Here is a 17,492-nt window from a genome sequence, read left to right as displayed (position 1 = left end):
CCCCCTGATGAAATGATATCTTCTCTTCCTCCCTCAGTCTAAAAGTCTCTTAAGCATTCGGCTTCTGGCAGCCTTCTCCAGAATTTACCACCAAGTGCTTGGGAAATTGGGCATTCTCTGGAGGGAGAAGGGAGCCAGCTAGGATGACTCCCCCTGAAACTGAGTCTGGATGAATGGCTGAACATCAAAATTTAAAAGGGCCACCTGCCTCCTGGTGTCCAAAGCTGTAATTTAAAGGTCTCTCTTCCTCAAGTGGAGTTTGGCCCCTCCATGGTGCAGTCTACTTGACAGCTGATTTCTCATTTTAATTAAGATGTTACTGACTTATTGATTAATCACTGCTGTGAACACAATTGTCTCCAAAGTTCCCAGCGCCTGGCCCCTCTGTTGTTTACTCCGGCCCTGCCTATGTCTCTGGGGCTTCCAAGTCTTCTGTCATGGCCAGGCTCCTCCTCCCTCCCAACCTCATTAAGGACATGAGCTCATTGGGGGTGGGGAGGGCAGTGAGAAAGAAGGGAAAGAAGCTAAGATTTAACCCTCCCTCCACTGTGCCCATCTCATAGCCATAGCCTTACCCCCTAGAAAATGAGAAGCAAATCCCCACCTCTTTTGGGGAGACTGGGTGGGACTGGGCTGAGGAGAAACTGGGGGCTTAGGATTCACTCCCTGCTTCCCTCTTGGAGGGAAAGGACTGCACAAAGGTGCCAGGGTTTATTGTGACTGCAGAGGAGGGAGAAGGGAGATACACAAACCTTGTTGGGAATCCCTGCTTATGGAAATTGTTCCACAACTTCCCCTGAGGTTGGCCAGAAGGGGGAAGAGCAGGGGTTAGGTCAGTAGATGTAGACTTCTCCCCTGGCAACACCCATTTTTCTAAACCTTAGTTTATCTAAAGAAAATACAGAGTTGAGACAAGTCCTTACGGTTAGCTCCTCACATGCAAAAGAATAAATTATGGTCCCATGGGAAGCATGAAGGTATGCTCAGGAGGGACAAAGCCCATATGTACACACTGCAAGTACATGGGTATACATCATACAGTACTCCAAAACTACAAACTGCGCAGGCGCTCACTCGCACACTCTTTCCCTTAACTACAGCCCGCGTGCATGGCAACCAATGCAGAGAGCCTTCCGGTGGGGGGGAGGGGAGGCGTCTCCATGGAGACAGAGCCAGGCAGAGGGTCCCAACTAAACTGAATGCGACCAAAGTAGCCGGTGAGGAGACCTTGGGGGGGAGGCCAGTTGATGTCCTTGTGCCCTGCATCCCCTTTATGCCCATGTCCCTGTCGTTTACCTTGTCCAGATCTCCTTTCCCTTCCTCCTGCCTACTCCTCTATCTCCCCCTGAATAAAAGAATCCTATCCTTCCATCATCGCCACCTTTTAACCCTCTGGCCTCTTCCATGCTGGTGGTTTCAGACTTAACCTCTTTGTGTACAGCTTCCCCGAATTGGTCCCTATTCCCTCTTGGCTGGAGGAGAGAAGGGAGGAAAGCCTGGTAGCCCCAGCAGCAGCCCCTTGAGATCACTCCACAGCTGAAGAAAGATGCCAGTTCCCTTGTCCCCAGGGAGTGGTTATTTACTTAGCAGTAAAACGGGAAGGGCTGGTTGCTTATGAAAGGAGGAAGAAGATGGTGCAAAGGACTTGGGGACATCATTAATACTCATGCCTCTGTCCTGTTCCTGCTCTGCTTCTACATCCCTTGGGACAGAGGCCCCTTTGGGAAACCCAGAATTTCCCTGCTTCCCTCCTGCAGTATCTTTCCCTTGACTACAGAGTAGGCTGCTGCATCCTTTTCTCCTCCCAAGACGGGTGGACAGGCACTGCAGTGACCTTTAGAAAGCTGAGAAGAAAAGCCTGGTAGGAGTTATCAGTGTTTGAGGCAGAGTGAGGAAGGTTAAAAAAAAAAAAAAAAAAAGCCCTCATTCATTTTGGGTCAGTTCTGGATTTGAGCCTGCTGGAGTTGCAGGCAGTTTGAGCAAGAGCCATAAGCCTAGAGGACAGGTAACCTGGATTCACAGTGCAATGTGGTGAAAAGAACTACGGATGGGAGGCAGGAAACCTGACTGTGTCTCAGCTGTGTCCATTACTAGCCTGTGACCTTGGCAAATCATTCAGCTTCCTAGCTTGTTGTCTCATCTTTATGATGGAAATTATACTTGTATTACAGATACTGTTGTGAGGAAAGCCCTTTGTAAATTCTAATGTGCTGTATAAACATGTGTTATCACATTTATGAAACAATTTTGTTAGGGTGAGAGAGACCAAACCCATGGGTTTATTTATTCTGGGAGTGGGAAGGAGAAAGAAGAGAGACAGAAAGGAACATGCATAACAGAAAAGGCACTGGATTTGGAGTAGAGAGATGTGAGTTGAGATTCTTACTGAATTTTGGGAAAGTCATTTTCTCTGAGCCTCAATTTCCTTATTTGTCAAATGGGAGCAGTGAATCAGATGAAGATACCTTCCATGATTTCATATGTTCCTCATTCCTTCCAGCCAGAAATCCATATCTGCCCCTTGTCTTGCTACTAGTGATAAAGCTTAGGTTGCATCCCATTTTCCTTGACTGTCTTTTCATACATTCTCATCCCCACATAGCTGTCCCCACAAGTTATGTGGATTATTTCATCAGATCCCACCTCTCCCTGGTTATAGTATAATACAGTACAGTAGAGGAAAATGGGAATTGAGGTAACTAGATACAGTGGATAGAATGATGTGCCTGGACTTAGGAAGTCTTGAGTTCAAATCTGCTCTCTCGATACTTGGTAGCTACATGATACAGTACCAATCACTCAGCCTCTGTTTTCCTCAGTTTCCTCAACTATTCCTTGTGGGATTGTTGTGAAAGTCAAATGAAGTAATATTTGTAAAACACAGTATGGTGATTGGCACATGGTAGATGCTATAGAACTATTCTTCTGTTCAGTGTCACCCAATTGCAATCAACCCTGGGTGGTCAAGAATCACCTAAATTTGCCCCTACTCTTCCATTCTGTGATGTTATCTTAGGGGAATTGGGCAAGGAAATACATTTAGAGAATGTGTTCATTTTTAGTCATATTGAGATTGAGATATAGGTGGGACATCCAAATAAAGATGTTCAAAAGACAGTTTTGAAATACGGGACTGGGGCTTGGGGAAGAGGTCAAAGCTGGAGAAATAGGTTTGGAAGTCATGGGGTCAGAAATGAGCAGATGAAAGTAAATGAGATCTTAAAGAGTAAAGAGAGAAGAGGATCAATGGTAAAATCTTGAAGGACAGAAAAGGAGAAAAGAAAGCAGAAAAGGAACAATTAGAAAAGTAGGAGAGTAAGGAAAGATTATAGGTTTAGAGCTGAAAGGGACCTTAGAGGCCAACAAATTTCAACCTTTCATTGTACAGATGAAGAAACTAAAGATAGGTTAAGTGATTTATGGTCACATAGTCAGAGAACATTTGAACCCAGGTTTTTATGTACGAGGCATTCATATACAGGAGTGTCAGAAAAGTCAAGGAAGAAATATTAGAGGGGAAAAAAAAGCTGTTGTGTCTCACAATCAGGAAACTGTTAGTGACCTTGAAGAATGCATTTTTAGTAGAGTGTGATAAAGCTCAAATTTCTTTAAAGTAAAGTATGAATGAGTGTTTAGGGGCAGCAGAGACAACAATGTTAAAAGAAGAATATTAGGGAAATATGTCAGTGTTTTTAGGCAGAAAGGAATGAACCACTAGAGAGAATGAGAATAAAGATATAATTGAGATGCTAGATAATTGCCTGAACAAAGCTCCAGAAAAGACAGGTAAATATGGAGGTTGAAGACATTGAATTAAGTTTAGAAGTGACGACATACTTCTTCCACTAAGCTAGGTAAAAAATCAGGTCAGTCGAACAGGAGGCTGGGTCATCTTGAGAAAAGAGGAGAGAAATATTTGGTGTTGAATGTCTAGAATCTCTGAGGATATGGGAAGGGGAGTACTGGAAAATCCACAAAAGATTAGAATTTGGTTAGTCCAGGAACAATAACTATACAATGGAAGTTGATCCCAGAAATGTAGATTGTGTTGCATCAAACTGGTTTTCTCTAGCAACTCCAGCCCAGAAAGAATAGGGAAAGCAAATAGGGAGAGTGACCTAGGTCTGAACATTAATTAGAAATTCACAGGAATGAGGTATTTTAGGGAGAAAGTATTGTTAAAATCACTAATTGTGGCATCCAAGGTAAGCAGAGAACCCTATATCCCAATGGAGACTTTAACAAATTATATAAATTGAAAGGATCCTTTGATTGGCTTCTGTGCTCCAGAAGAAGTATTTTTAAACTATAAATAATTTCTTATGTAGAATGAATAATTTCAGTAATTAAATCCACTCAAGTAGAAGTTGATAACTCTCTGATTATCAATATCAAATGAGAACTATATAGAAAAATGCTCAACAGAGATATTTGCCACCGTCTTGAAGGAGACCCAGTATCTAAGTCCAATTGAAGTGTGTCTTACAGATGGTGAAGTTCTGTTTGCAAGTGACATTGTACTGATAACATCAAGAATATCCAAAATATCAAAAGGCCCTTTATGTGAGCTCCACAGTACCTCAAAGAGAATTCAGCTTTATGATCCAGTCCACAAAAACAAAATGGATGAAGATTGTCTGTTATCTCCACCATATGCAGATGAATCAACAGCCCAACAAGTTGGGCCATCTTGAACAGAGAATTTGGATTAACAGCAAGCTGGGCCCAGAGAAATAGAAGAATAAGAGGAAGAAAGAAGACCTGAATTGCTTTGAAGAAATGGCAAGAGGTTCTTTGAAATTATGTTTCTAGAAATTATCACAACCTCTGAAGAAGTAAAGTTGCAGGTCTCCCAAAAGACAATAGAGAAAGTAATCGTGGGCATGGATAGGAGGCAATTGTGACCAAGAAGTAGCCAAGAAAATAGCAACAAAAAGATGTTATGATTGGAAAAGGTGGGCCAGTCATTTCATAAGTATGGAGGACAACCAATGGATGGTGCTTGTGCTCTATCAATGCTTATATCATGTCAAGAAAGGCCAGAAAGAAAAAGAAAGAAAGGCCCTAGAGTATGGAGAAAAAGCATTCTTCCCCAAAAAGAATTTATGGGAAGACTAGAGAAAGGGTCACACAGGATAGGAAGGCATTGTTGGATGGCTCTATTTGTTAGGAAATCCTTCCTTCCTTGGAAACTGGTCAGGGGAAAGTCCCTTGTTGTAGGGAAATATTGCAAAATGTATTGCAACATCTGAGTCAAGTGGTGGTGGCCATGTGAGGAGAGAGAACATCTTTATATATTACTCCCTTCCACAAACTCTACTGTCCAACCACATTTAGCCTACTTCCTGTTTCTCACATAAGATATGACATCTCTCATCACCATATCTTTCCCTTGGCTGTCCTCCATACCTAGAAAGTTCTCCTTCCTCATCTTTGCTTCTCAGAACCCCAGTTTGTCAGCAGTTACATAAAGGATTGAGAGGACATTTCCCTGCCCATCGAATGCGGGTCCCTGAAATCAGGATCGCCAGCCAAACTAGGACATGTGGTCACCCCCGTGTACTGTAGACAATAGACACATACATGGAACTTGGAGTTGCTGCACTGGCAGAGATGCCTCCTAAATGGAAGACTCGGTTCTCTCAAGGGAAAAGGTATTCTCCCTAGAGGCGCAGCCTCCGGCCACTGTGTTAGGAGGAGAGCTTAGGTTTGGATACCCTGCAGTTAGCCAGCTCCTAGAAGGTCTTCCTCTACTGGGAAGGGGTTTGGATCTCAGAGGAAGACGCCGGCCTGGAGCAGAACTGTTTCTCTGACTGTCTCATCTCTGAGACCACACTCTCCTTCATGGACCCTTATCCAAGCCAAAATAGATGTCCTCCAAGCCTGGGGGCTAGAAGAGCATCCATTTCAGGGATTGCAGGCTCAACTTGAAGCACCCCCTCCCCTTCAAAGACCTCTTCACTCCTTAACGGACTTATCCTCCCTTCATAGATCATAACCATCCTTACAAACCTGATCATCCCTCAAGAGGCCCTTCAAAGACCTCCCACTTCATAAACCCTCTCCTTCACAGAACCCACCTTCCTCGACAGGTCCTATCCTCCCTCGACAGACCCCCTTTCTTCATAAAATCCACTCTTCACAGACCCCCGATCTCACCAACCTTATCCTCTCTAAATAGACCCTTTTCAGAGATTTCATTTCTCTTCAAAGACCCCAATCCTCCTCACAAACTCTATCCTCCAACAGAGCCCCTTACTTAACAGACCTCATCCTTTCATAAACCCCATCCCAGCTTCACAGAATCCATCCCTCCCTTAAAGGCTATCCTTTCTCAGAGATACTGTGAGATCCTATTCACTCATAAGACCGCTCTCTCTTCACCCCACCCCACTACCTCCCCACAGTCCTGTCATTCAAATTGTCTAGGCTGGGTAGTTACACGTGTTGTATTCTAATTTGCATGAATCTGAATTTCATTTCCATTTTGAGCATCAAAATGCAAAAACCCCAACCCCAGCTTTCCCCCTTTCCTCCTCCTCTTACAGAACAGGCTCTCTGCTTCACAGATAATCGGTCCCTCCTATGGGTCTTCCACATGGGCTCTCCCTCCAGACTCCTCAGGGCCAATTCCCTTCCTTAGGTGGTTAAGGTGCTGCAGCCAGCACTTAGCCACCGAGTGGGACCAGACGGGGGGCAGCACCATCTGCTGTGCTCTCTCTGCCAGGGAACACTGTGACTTGGTTCAAAGGAGCCCTCCCTGCCGGGCAGGAAGCCGAGGAACAGATTCAAAAGGAGTCCAGGCAAAGTGGGGAAGCAGTCAGAGCCTGCGGAGGAGGGCACAGGGGTCCTAAGGACTCCAGCCTGTTCCGGTTCCAGCCCTAGCTCCTAGGACCAGGATCCCCACAAGCGAGGCTAGAAAGATGTCAGTTTGTGGGCAGAGGAGGATATCCTTATGGCACAATCACATCCCCTGAATCTCAGACCCAAATTTACTTCTATTTTCACCACCAATACATGCCTGCTGTTGTCTGGAATATTGAAAGTCTATAGAAAAAGAAGAGGAAATCAGGGGCCTCCTTTCCTGCCTTCTCCCCTCACCCACCTCCTTCCCACCTCTTCTCTGTACTGACCCATTCTTAAGGAGAGCTGTTGGGTCAGGACCCAAGCATGGGCAGACAAGGGGTCAGTGAAACAAAGGTAACCCTCCCTTACTCTTCCTACTCCTTCCTCCCTTTCCCCCAAGCTTAGAATGTCAGCTCGCTATGAATAGGAATCATACCATTCTTTGTACACGAATCCCCAGCATCTAGCTCAGTATCCAGCATGAAGTAGGTCCCACTGATGGATCGACTGGGGGTCTTGAGTCAGAATCTAACTCTAGAAGGATGAGATTGGAGAAAGGAAATGGAGAGAAAAAAATAAAGAAATGGAAAGGCCTGACCTAGGAATCTTCTCCAGCTTGTGACTAACCGCTGGACTCCGCCGCAGGGACTCTGATCATCCGTGCACCCAGAACATGGACCTAGTTCTGTTCTAGTTCATAAAGCCAAGCTCAGTTAAGAGAGAAAAACCAGATTTTTCTTGGGCAGCATGATAATTATGAAAATATATATAGAAGAATTGCACATGTTTAACATACATTGGATTATTTGCTGTCTAGAGGAGGGAGTGGGGGAGAGAGAAAAAAATTTGGAATATAAGGTTTTGCAAAGGTGAATGTTGAAAATTATCTATGCATATCTTTTGAAAATAAAAATATTTAATAAAAAAGGGAGGAACCAAGATCAATTTAGGGGAAAGAGATAAGCAAGAGAACCTTCTCTTCTGTCCTGAGGGCTTGGATACAGAGTGGGGAGACAAGGGAGGGGAGATTTATATTTCTTTGCATATAGAAAGATTGTAGATACACTTGCCTCCACAGTCACAGATGTGCTCCCATATACACCCACATTTGTAAAGGCAATAGATTTTCCTCCCAAAGGCTATTCTGTAGTGGATTTCAACCTATCTACCAAGTACACCCCTTCCTTGACATCTCCTTCAGTCAAACAAACAAATTTCTGTTAGGTAAATCAAACTCCTAAATAAGGAATTCCCTATTAAACTTAAAACTTTAATAATTTTTTAAATGTTACATTTACCCAAGAATATAGAAATTCCCTTCTTTAAAGCTAAGGTGAAAAGAGCTAGCTTCAGAGTTTGGAAGACATTCTAGTCTGATCTGACCCACACTATGTGACTCCAGGCCAGTTATTTAATCTCTTAGGACTCCTAGGCCATACTCTCAAATGTAAAGTGCAGAGAAGGAATCAATCTGCATTAATAAAAGTTCCTCAGTTCAGCTTCCTGTCCTGATGATGCTATAGATGAAGGCCCTGGCTGACACACAACATTTCTCACCTCTACATTTTCTTTGACTATTCCCCATTTCCTAGAATGCTCTGATTCCTGCTTCCTGGCTTCCTTAGCTTCCTTTAAAATCCAAATAAAATTACATCTTCTAAAGAAAGTCATTCCCAAATCCTCGTAATTCTAGTATCTTCATTCTGTTATATGTATATATGTATGTGTGTGTTTGTGGTCTTCCCCCACAGACTCCCATCCCCACCTCTTTCCCTCAGGATACTGTATATCCCTCCCTATTTTTTTTCTGATGTTTCCCTAGCTTATTCTTGTATCTCTCAGTCCCTTTTCCTCTCACCTTGATGCCTTTTCCTTTCCCTCTGGCTCTTCCTGTAACTCCATGGAGGGCTGAGCTCTCTGCTTCAGTCCCCTATTAGCCATAGCCCAGCTTGATCTCCATATTTATCATTATCATCAAGCATTTTATGGGTCCCTGCAACGTACCAGCTACTGACACTAACCTTATCTCTTGCTCTAGGACCTCAGCAGCCACTCATTTCTGGCTCTTTCTGCTTAAGGAGTCTCCCAAACTACTGAAACTTTTGTGTCACAACCCCAGCCTCCCCCTAAGTAACCATGGCAATCCCCCCGCCATCAAAGGCTGCAGCAACAAACCCAGCCGCCAACACCCGCAGGATGCGTAGAATCATTGCAGAGGACCCAGAATGGACTCTGACAATCGTACCCAGTCTCATTGAGCTCTGCTTGCAGCATATTGTCGACAATTTTGAAAGTAAGTGCCATCTATCCCTATTCACCTCAGGAGGCTGTCCTCTAGACAGCTGAGAGGAGAAAACCAAGGGGATCCAGCTACAGTAGTTAGAATACCTAAATACCGTGCAATGGTCTCCTGGGAATTTATCCTATTAAGTTAGGGAGGAGCTTATTGACCAGGACATTCAAAGATTGTGTCCCTAGCTTTCCACTCCTGGCCCTGGGACTTTCCCCAATTCTCAGCAGCTATCACATCGATATTCTCAACAATCTTCACTTCATAGGGACCCTCATTCCCAGACCTAACCATCAAGACTTTTAGTGAACCTGTGGATGGCTCAGAAGAAATTTTTCCAGTTCTGGGAAAAAAGCTAAACTAGCTTCAAAGAATTCCCAGTCTAACTGGGGAGACACAATTCTACCTTTGACAAAAGAGCTAGGCTTTGTCCACAAGACACATCTAGTCTAACGGGACAAATAATGTCTCTACCTTTAAAGAGCTTCCAGACTCATGGAAGAGACAAAATTACTTCTATTTGAGCGTTTGTGTGTAAAAGCAGGAGAAAACACAAAAAAGTCCTGACAAGCCAATATATGGGAGCAGTTTAATGTAAATATAGCAAAGTAAATATATATACATCCAAGCCAATCCTTTGGCCAGGAATTGTTGCCTTAATAGCCTTTCTTTTTTTTTTTTTTTTTTTGCCTTCCCTTATCCTCTTGACCAACCCTTGCCCTAACCCCAACCCTGAAATCTGAGTTTCTTTTTTCATGAGACAATTAGAATTGAGTGATTTGCCTAGGATCACACAGTTGTGTTAAGTGAGTGAGGCCAGATTTGAACTCTGGTCCTACTGATTTCAGGGCCGGTGCTCTATCCACTGTGCCATCTAGCTGCCCTGAAATCTGAGTTTCAAAGGAGAAGCTGACACAAGAAATATTTTTAGACAAGGTGTTCTATGTTGAAAGTAAGAAAAAAAATTGACAGAACAAAGAATGAGTTGGAAGTGATCTAATGAGATATATCCATAAGTGAACTGAGGAATCACTGAGGTACCTAATCTCTAATATCTACTATCTCTGTAAGTTTAAGTTTGTCCCTTAACCTCTCTTGATTTCAGTTTGTAAAATGAGGAGGACTGGAATGGATGGTTTTTAAGATTTTTTCCATTACTTCCAGCTCTACATCTGGGATCTCATGATTATAGGTCTCCCCATTTGTCATACATGGAAAAAGCAGTGGATTGGAAGTTGAGGAACCTGTGTTCAAATCTTGCCCTCATCACTCAGTTTGTTTAGTTATAAAATGAGAGGAATTGGATTAGATGACTTTTGAAGTCCCTTCTTGATCTAGTTCTATGATCGTAGGATTTCTGTGCTGCTTGAGAGCAGTTACTATTTTGATGAGCCTAGATCAAAAAAAAGAGACTAGGGTAATGAATGCTTCAATGAAGACCAGTTCCAAGTTTGGTCCACTTCCAGCGCGGTCCACTTAGGGAGACTTTGTCAAAACAAAACATTTCAAAGCAAACTTTCTTCTTCCTGGAAGCCTTCCTTTATTAACTATACTCCACTCTAGTGATATCTTTACTAATCCTCCTTGATAGAAAACTTTTAGCTGAACTGGAATAAGTTAATAAGAAATAGAGCTATGCCTTCTATATTAGGTATATTCCTTCTGTACAGACATCTGATTTCCAGTGGCCTATAGTGATATTTCTGAATTTATATTACTTTCTCTTCTCTGCCCCTCCCCTTCCCTGTAAATAAATAAATCTTAAAAGAAAAGGAGGTGGAAAAGTATGCTCAGATTTGGTTAGTGTATCTGGCATAGAAAAAAAGGCGGCAAAAAGAAGAGAAAGAGTAATAGGAGATTAAAAATTGAGGCATGGACAGAATTTCTACCTTGAGGTTGTTCATTTTAATTAAGGCTAGAGATATCAGTTCCAGAGAGACAGATACACAGACAGAAAGAGGAGAGAACAGAGGCAGAAAGACGGAGAGATGGGAGATAAGGAGGGAGGGGGAGAGAGAAGAGACACAGAGACAGACAGAAACAGAGAGAGAAAGGGAAAGAGAGATAGAGACAGACAAACAGAGACAGAGAAAAAGAGAGTGAAAGAGAGAGAAGAGACAGAGAGACAGAGAGATAAAGAGACAGAAAAAGAGAGAGACAGAGAGACAGAGAGAGACAGAGAGGAAAGACAGGAGAGAGAGAGACAGAGACAGAGAGAGAGAGAGAGAGAGAGACAGAGAGAGAGAGACAGAGAGAGAGAGAGAGAGACAGAGAGAGAGAGAGACAGAGAGAGACAGAGAGAGACAGAGAGAGGAGGGAGGAGAGAGGGAGAAGAGAGGAGAGAAAGAGAGAGTGAGTAGGGAGAAATTGAATTTTCCTGAATTGGCAATATCCAGACTCAGGGATCAGATCTGAGGCAGCTACTGATAATGGATAGAATGCTGGACCTGAGTTTAAAGGTGACCTTGGGCTTTTACTACAATCATGGACAATTTGATTGACCTTGATTTGCTTCAGGTTCCTCAACTATAAAATGGGGATAATAATAGCACCTCTACAGAGATGTTGTGAAGATCAAATGAGATATTTGTAAAAGTGTTTAACATGGAGCCTGGAACAGTGCTTTATAAAAGCTTATTCCCTTCCTTCTTTTCCCAGCTTATCACCTATGATCTAGTCCAAACTGATCTATTTGCTGTTCCCCATATAAGACATTCTATTTTGTCCAGCCTTTCCCTCATGCCTAGAATGTTTTCCTCTTAGAATCTCTACCTCCCTTCCAGGTTCAGCCCAAGAGACCTTTCCAGATTCATCCAATGACATCAGAGCACAGATTGAGGCATATATATTTTGGGATATGATCAATCTGGAAGTTTGTTTTCTTTGATTATACTTATATGTTACAAGTATTTTGTTTTTCTTTTCTTTCTTCAATAGAATGGTGAAGGATGTGGGAGTGAGAGAAGTTGAATTTTTGTTCATTAAAAAATTTAAATTTAAAAATAATTATTCTCCTTGGCAGATAAAATAAAAATAGACTTAATTTTTTTAAATCAGATGCTGGTGCTCCATGCCAACCAGTTTTGTTTTTGTTTTATGTATATGATATATATATATATATATATATATTTATCTGTGAATATTAATTAAGACTAGAGATATCAGTCCCCAGAGAGACAGAGACACACAGAGAGACAGACAGAAACAGAGACAGAAAGACAGAGAATATAAGTTTGTTGAAAGCAGTAACTTACTTTATTGCATCCCCATAACCTATAAAAATAAATAACATATGAAAACTTTCTTTACATATTTTTGGAAAAATAAAATACTATTGAAAAAAGAAGAAATCATCAAATGCTTCCAAAAAAAAAAGGAAGATAAGTTATTGAAATTAAGAAAAAAGAAAAGGGAAAATAAAATTGGCAAATAGATTTAGGGTATATCATCTCAGGTGATTCTCAGAGCCATAGTCATGTAATTATGGCATGTAGTAGGTGCTAGTATTATCAACTGTAATTTTATAGTTGAGGAAACTGAAGCAGACAGAAGTGACTCGGCCAGAATTAGGTTTGAGCGCACGCAACTCCTCCTTCCGTCCAGCATTGTCCCCTTATTCGCCATAACTTCCCCTACCCGGCAGCCCCCTCTCACCGGGCCCCCCTTTTCTAGTAGGAGCTTAATAAACGCCGGCTGACCGCTTCCTTACAGATAAGACGGCCTTTGGTTCGACTCTGTCTTTCCTCCACAGACAACCCTATCCTCCTAGAGCTCAAACCAGAGCAGCAGCGGAAGGTGCTGGACCGCCTGTCCCTGGACATGCCCCTGAGGGTGGTCGCCAACCTGATCAGCGACGAGACCTACTGGCGGCGCCGCTGTACCCAGCGCTGGCCCGTGGGACACGTGGAGATGTACGGGAACAGCTGGAAGCGAATGTTCTTCGAGAGGCACCTCCAGGACCTCCTGAAGCTCTTCATCCCGGGGACCACGGACCCCAACGTCATCCTGGACATGGTGCCCCTCTGCCAGGACTACGTGGTGAGGCTCCAAGTGGACCAGTTCCTGCCGCCGGTGAAGCTGGAGCAGGCGCTCCAGGAGATGGACCAGTCGGACTCGGCCAGCGAGAACGAGATGGAGGAGCTCACCATGGACCACTACCAGCTGGGGGACCTGATGGCCGGCCTCCGGCGGCTCGAGGAGCTGGACCTCGTGTTCGCCGTGAAGGACTGCGGCATGAACTTCGAGTGGAACCTGTTCCTCTTCACCTCCCGAGACTGCAACTCCCTGGCCTCCGCAATTAAGGCTTGCCAAACCCTCAAGGTGGTCGAGCCCCCTTCCCACCTGCCCTTTTTGCACAGAACCGCAGACTGGCCGGGAAACGGGTCACACCCGGAGGAGTGAACGGGGTGGCGGCTTTAGAACCAGCACCCCTGGATTCCAGTCCTGGTTCTGACATTAACTAGCTATGATTGTAGACAGATTATTTCCCCTCTCCGGGCCTCAGTTTCCCCATCTATAAAAAGATTTGGTTTGGATGATCCTTGGAGTCTCTTCCAGCTCTAAATAGGAGACCTTATACCTATGACTTCAACCCATGCCACGTGAGGGGTTTCTCTTCCTTTCTGCTCTTTTCCTTATTCAACCACAAACATTCCTATTCCTCTTTCCCAGTCCTTTCTATGTTCCTATTAAGGTGCAGCAGGTTGTAGGGGACAAAGTACTGGGCTTGGAGTCAAGAAGGCCTGAGTTCAATCTTCCTCAGATACTCTCTAGCTCTGTGTCTATGTGCAAATCACTTAATCTCTCAGCCTCAGTTATTGGATCAGTAATATAAGAGTTTGAGGCAGATTGCCTCAAGGTCCCTTTGAGCTCAAATTCTTATCATCTTAAGTGCAAACTACCTTGCTGCTAGGGCATCAACCTTCCTCAACCTCAATTCCCTCATCTGCAAAATGAGGATAATTTACATATACATATACTTATATATACACACACTCATATATATAGTTATATAAAATCATTTGCAAAATTTAGTGTTTATATATATGTTCTCTCTCTCTCTCTCTCTCTCTCTCTATATATATATATATATATATATATGCAAACTACTGTTATTGTAAATCTATTGTCCATTGATCCTTTTCTCCTCCTTCCTGCTATCTCTTTTCCTTTTTTTCTCTTCCCTTTTTCTTCCTCATTTCATATTCTTTTCTCTTTCCTTCCTCTTATCACCTTCTCTTGACTTTACCTCTGCTCTACTATATACACATGCACACACCACATATATATGTAATGCACATGTACACACCTACACATGCAACACAACACATCAACATGCACACCCATGTTACCATACAACATGTGCTTACACATACATGCACCAATATGAACGCACACTTGCACGTGTCTGTTGCTGCAATGCACCCAAATACATGTGCAATGAACAACACACAGTGTATATGCATGTATACATATACAGTCCTAAATATGCACACAAATATGCATATACACACCCACAAACATGCATGCACATGTGTGAGTAATGTACATATACACATGTGCACACAGACCGATCTAACTTCCTGCTTCCAAGGATGGCCTCGGTATAGGAACATTTCAAGAAAACCTTCATCTTGTCTTTGTGTTTCTATTCCCAGCTCAGACTTCATCCTCATTATTACTTAAGAAATGGTTTTTCACAGTGTGTTAAAAAAATAAATTAATGAGCTTCTTCCAAGACAGGCTACTCCTGAGACAAGACACACAATCCAGCACTAGACCAATCACGCAAAGCCTTTTCCCCGTGATGAGACCTCTCAACATTTCCCCAGTATCCACATCTAGAGTTGGAAGGAAATCCAGATGCAGTTGAGGCTGCTAATTCCCTCATTTTTATAGATAAGGAAACTGGAGCCTGATAATAAGCTAGGAAAGTCTTAATTAGCTCTGCCTGTCTCCTCTCCCCGTCCTGTACTACTCTCCCGTTCAGAAGAGAAATGTCCTCCACCTTCAGAGTCCAGTTCCAGGAAGTCCGACTATGAGACAGAACTGCCAGACTGCTTCCCTCCCTTACCTCATTTCCTCCTAGAAAGAACACACAGGACAAGTTCCCACCCAGTCATGTCCCAAAATTCTTCTGCCCCCTCAGGTCTTCAGGCTGACTCGGAGCAAAGTGGATGATGACAAGGCTCGTGTGCTGATTCGGAGCCTCTTGGACCACCCGGCCCTGATGGAGCTAGACCTGTCACACAACAATATTGGGGACCGGGGTGTGCGGGCTGCGGCCAAGCTGATCAACCACAGTCAGCTGCGGATCCTCAACCTGGCTAACAACAAAATCAAAGCTGTAGGGGCCCAGGCCCTGGCCCATGCTCTGTCTTACAATACCACTCTTCTCTCCCTTAACCTTCGCCTCAACTGCATTGAGGATGAGGGTGGGCAGGCCCTGGGCCATGCCCTGCAGACCAACTCAACCCTCACCAGCCTGAACCTGGCGGGCAACGAGCTCTCGGAGCCCACAGCCTCGCTGTTCTCCCAGGTGCTGTCCGTCAACACCACTCTGACCTGCATCAATCTCTCCTGCAACCACTTTGGTCTGGTGAGTCAGCAAGGAGGGCTTTAGGAAGGGGTGGCAAGGGGGCCACGGGGCAAAGGCTCAGTGGTGAGATGGTACAGCGCATTCAGTGCTATCGATATGCCAGCCTAAATAGATCAAACCAACATGATACAGCAAGGATGGCAGAGGAGGAGAATAATTGGAGGAAGAGAAAGGCTGGTGGACACTTTGCGGATCCATAGTATCATAGAGTGATGAAAGAAGGCTCTCCAGATAATATGGATTCCAAATTCCCCATTCTACAGAAAAGAAAATAGATCCAAAGGGGAAGTACCTTGCCCGGATATCTTGCTCACATTGTCCCTTCTTAAAAGATGGGTGCCCCCAAGGACAATACCTCTCTAATGTATTCTTCCCTAAGAATTTCCTGGTTCTTACCAAATTCTCTTCCTCACACCCCATGGCATAGGATGGTGGGAAGCAGCTTTTGGAGGGCATGTCTGACAACAAGACCCTAATGGAGTTTGACCTGAGGATGTCTGAGATTGGCCAGGAGAGTGAATACCTCATAGGCGTGGCCCTCAATGCCAACCGAGAAGCTGCCCGTCTTCGGACCTTACAGCCTACCTGCTGTCATTTAACAGTCAACAGTATCATCAGTGGTGCTGCAAGCTGAAGGAAGGGTGACTGGCATCCGAGGTGTCCACCTGCTGCTCAGTCCTACCTCCTTCACTCATCGACCCCCAATCCCCTTGCCTACTGACCAGACTCATCCCAAAGACAGTCTTCTAATAAAGCCCCTGTCCTGTTCCCATTCCTCTTCAGCTCCCACCCATCCCCACTCCAAGGAAGAGAAAGGAAAAAAAATCTAAGGAATTAGGGAAGGGGGTTGGGGTTAAAGACTTGGAGCAAGGAGGGCCCCAGCTAGAAAAGTTGGGGACACTAGAAAGAAACAGTGGTTGCAATTTTAGGATGGCTAGAGAACTCTGGAGGGGAGGTGAATTCACGAGACATCTATGGGCTATAAATATCTCCCTCATCTGGGCTACCACTCTTATCAGCTGTCCTCTAGTCCTTCCTTGTCCCTCTGCCTTCCTTAACTCCATGCTGAACCCTGATTCCTTCCCTTGAACCCAATAGGAGGCACTGATAAACATGTCTTCCAACCTACATACATACAAGCACAGAGCTGGCTCCTTTGGGGTGCTTGATTGCCATCTGCCATCTGTAACCCAGCCAAGGCTATCTTCCTCTCTCCAGCTCTGTGCTTGTTTTCAGTCATTCCCCTGCCTGAGCTACTTCTCACAAACGATGGGGGAACAAGACTAGTTTTGGGGGGAACTATCCATGGGTGATAAATTTGGAGGAAGGGATAGTATAGATCAAATTGCAATCCTTATCTTCCTAACCCCCCCACACACACACCACCTTCTCAAAGGGGTATCACATGAGAGCAGAGCAAGGTTTAGAACAGTAGTTCTCAAACTTTTGTTTTCAGTATCTTTATCCAATTAAAAATTATTGAGGATCTCTCCAAAGAGTTTTTGTTTATCTGAGTTATATTTATAGACATTTACCATATTGGAAATAAAAATTATTTTTGAATTTGTAGACCCTCTAAAAGGGCTTCAGAGATCCCCAGGATTCTCTAGACCATACTTTGAGAACCACTGGTTTAGAGGAAAGAAAAACCTCTGGCTGAAAAGGCTTACTTGGCATCCCCTAAATGGGTCCCACTTTACTACCAGCTGCCTATCCAAAAAGGCTATAAATGGAGGCACAGGGCAGGGATTGAGGAGG

At 44.0% G+C, this 17,492-nt stretch overlaps 1 protein-coding gene across 1 annotated transcript; it reads left to right on the top strand.

Annotated features, from left to right (window-relative positions):
• The first annotated feature begins 447 nt into the window (after positions 1-447).
• Positions 448-17,224, top strand: TCTE1 (t-complex-associated-testis-expressed 1). Its single transcript, XM_051997066.1, has 5 exons — positions 448-1,217; positions 8,885-9,139; positions 12,888-13,456; positions 15,285-15,734; positions 16,162-17,224. Exons 2-5 carry the CDS (start codon positions 8,983-8,985, stop codon positions 16,366-16,368), a joined length of 1,383 nt encoding a protein of 460 aa, XP_051853026.1. The 5' UTR covers positions 448-1,217; positions 8,885-8,982; the 3' UTR covers positions 16,369-17,224.
• The last annotated feature ends 268 nt before the right edge of the window (positions 17,225-17,492 follow it).

The sequence above is a fragment of the Antechinus flavipes genome, chromosome 4, assembly GCF_016432865.1.
Source record: "Antechinus flavipes isolate AdamAnt ecotype Samford, QLD, Australia chromosome 4, AdamAnt_v2, whole genome shotgun sequence".
In the NCBI taxonomy this organism is placed as follows: domain Eukaryota; kingdom Metazoa; phylum Chordata; class Mammalia; order Dasyuromorphia; family Dasyuridae; genus Antechinus; species Antechinus flavipes.
The sequence above is the reverse complement of the archived record's forward strand: the minus strand, read 5'-3'. Positions and strand labels throughout refer to the sequence as shown.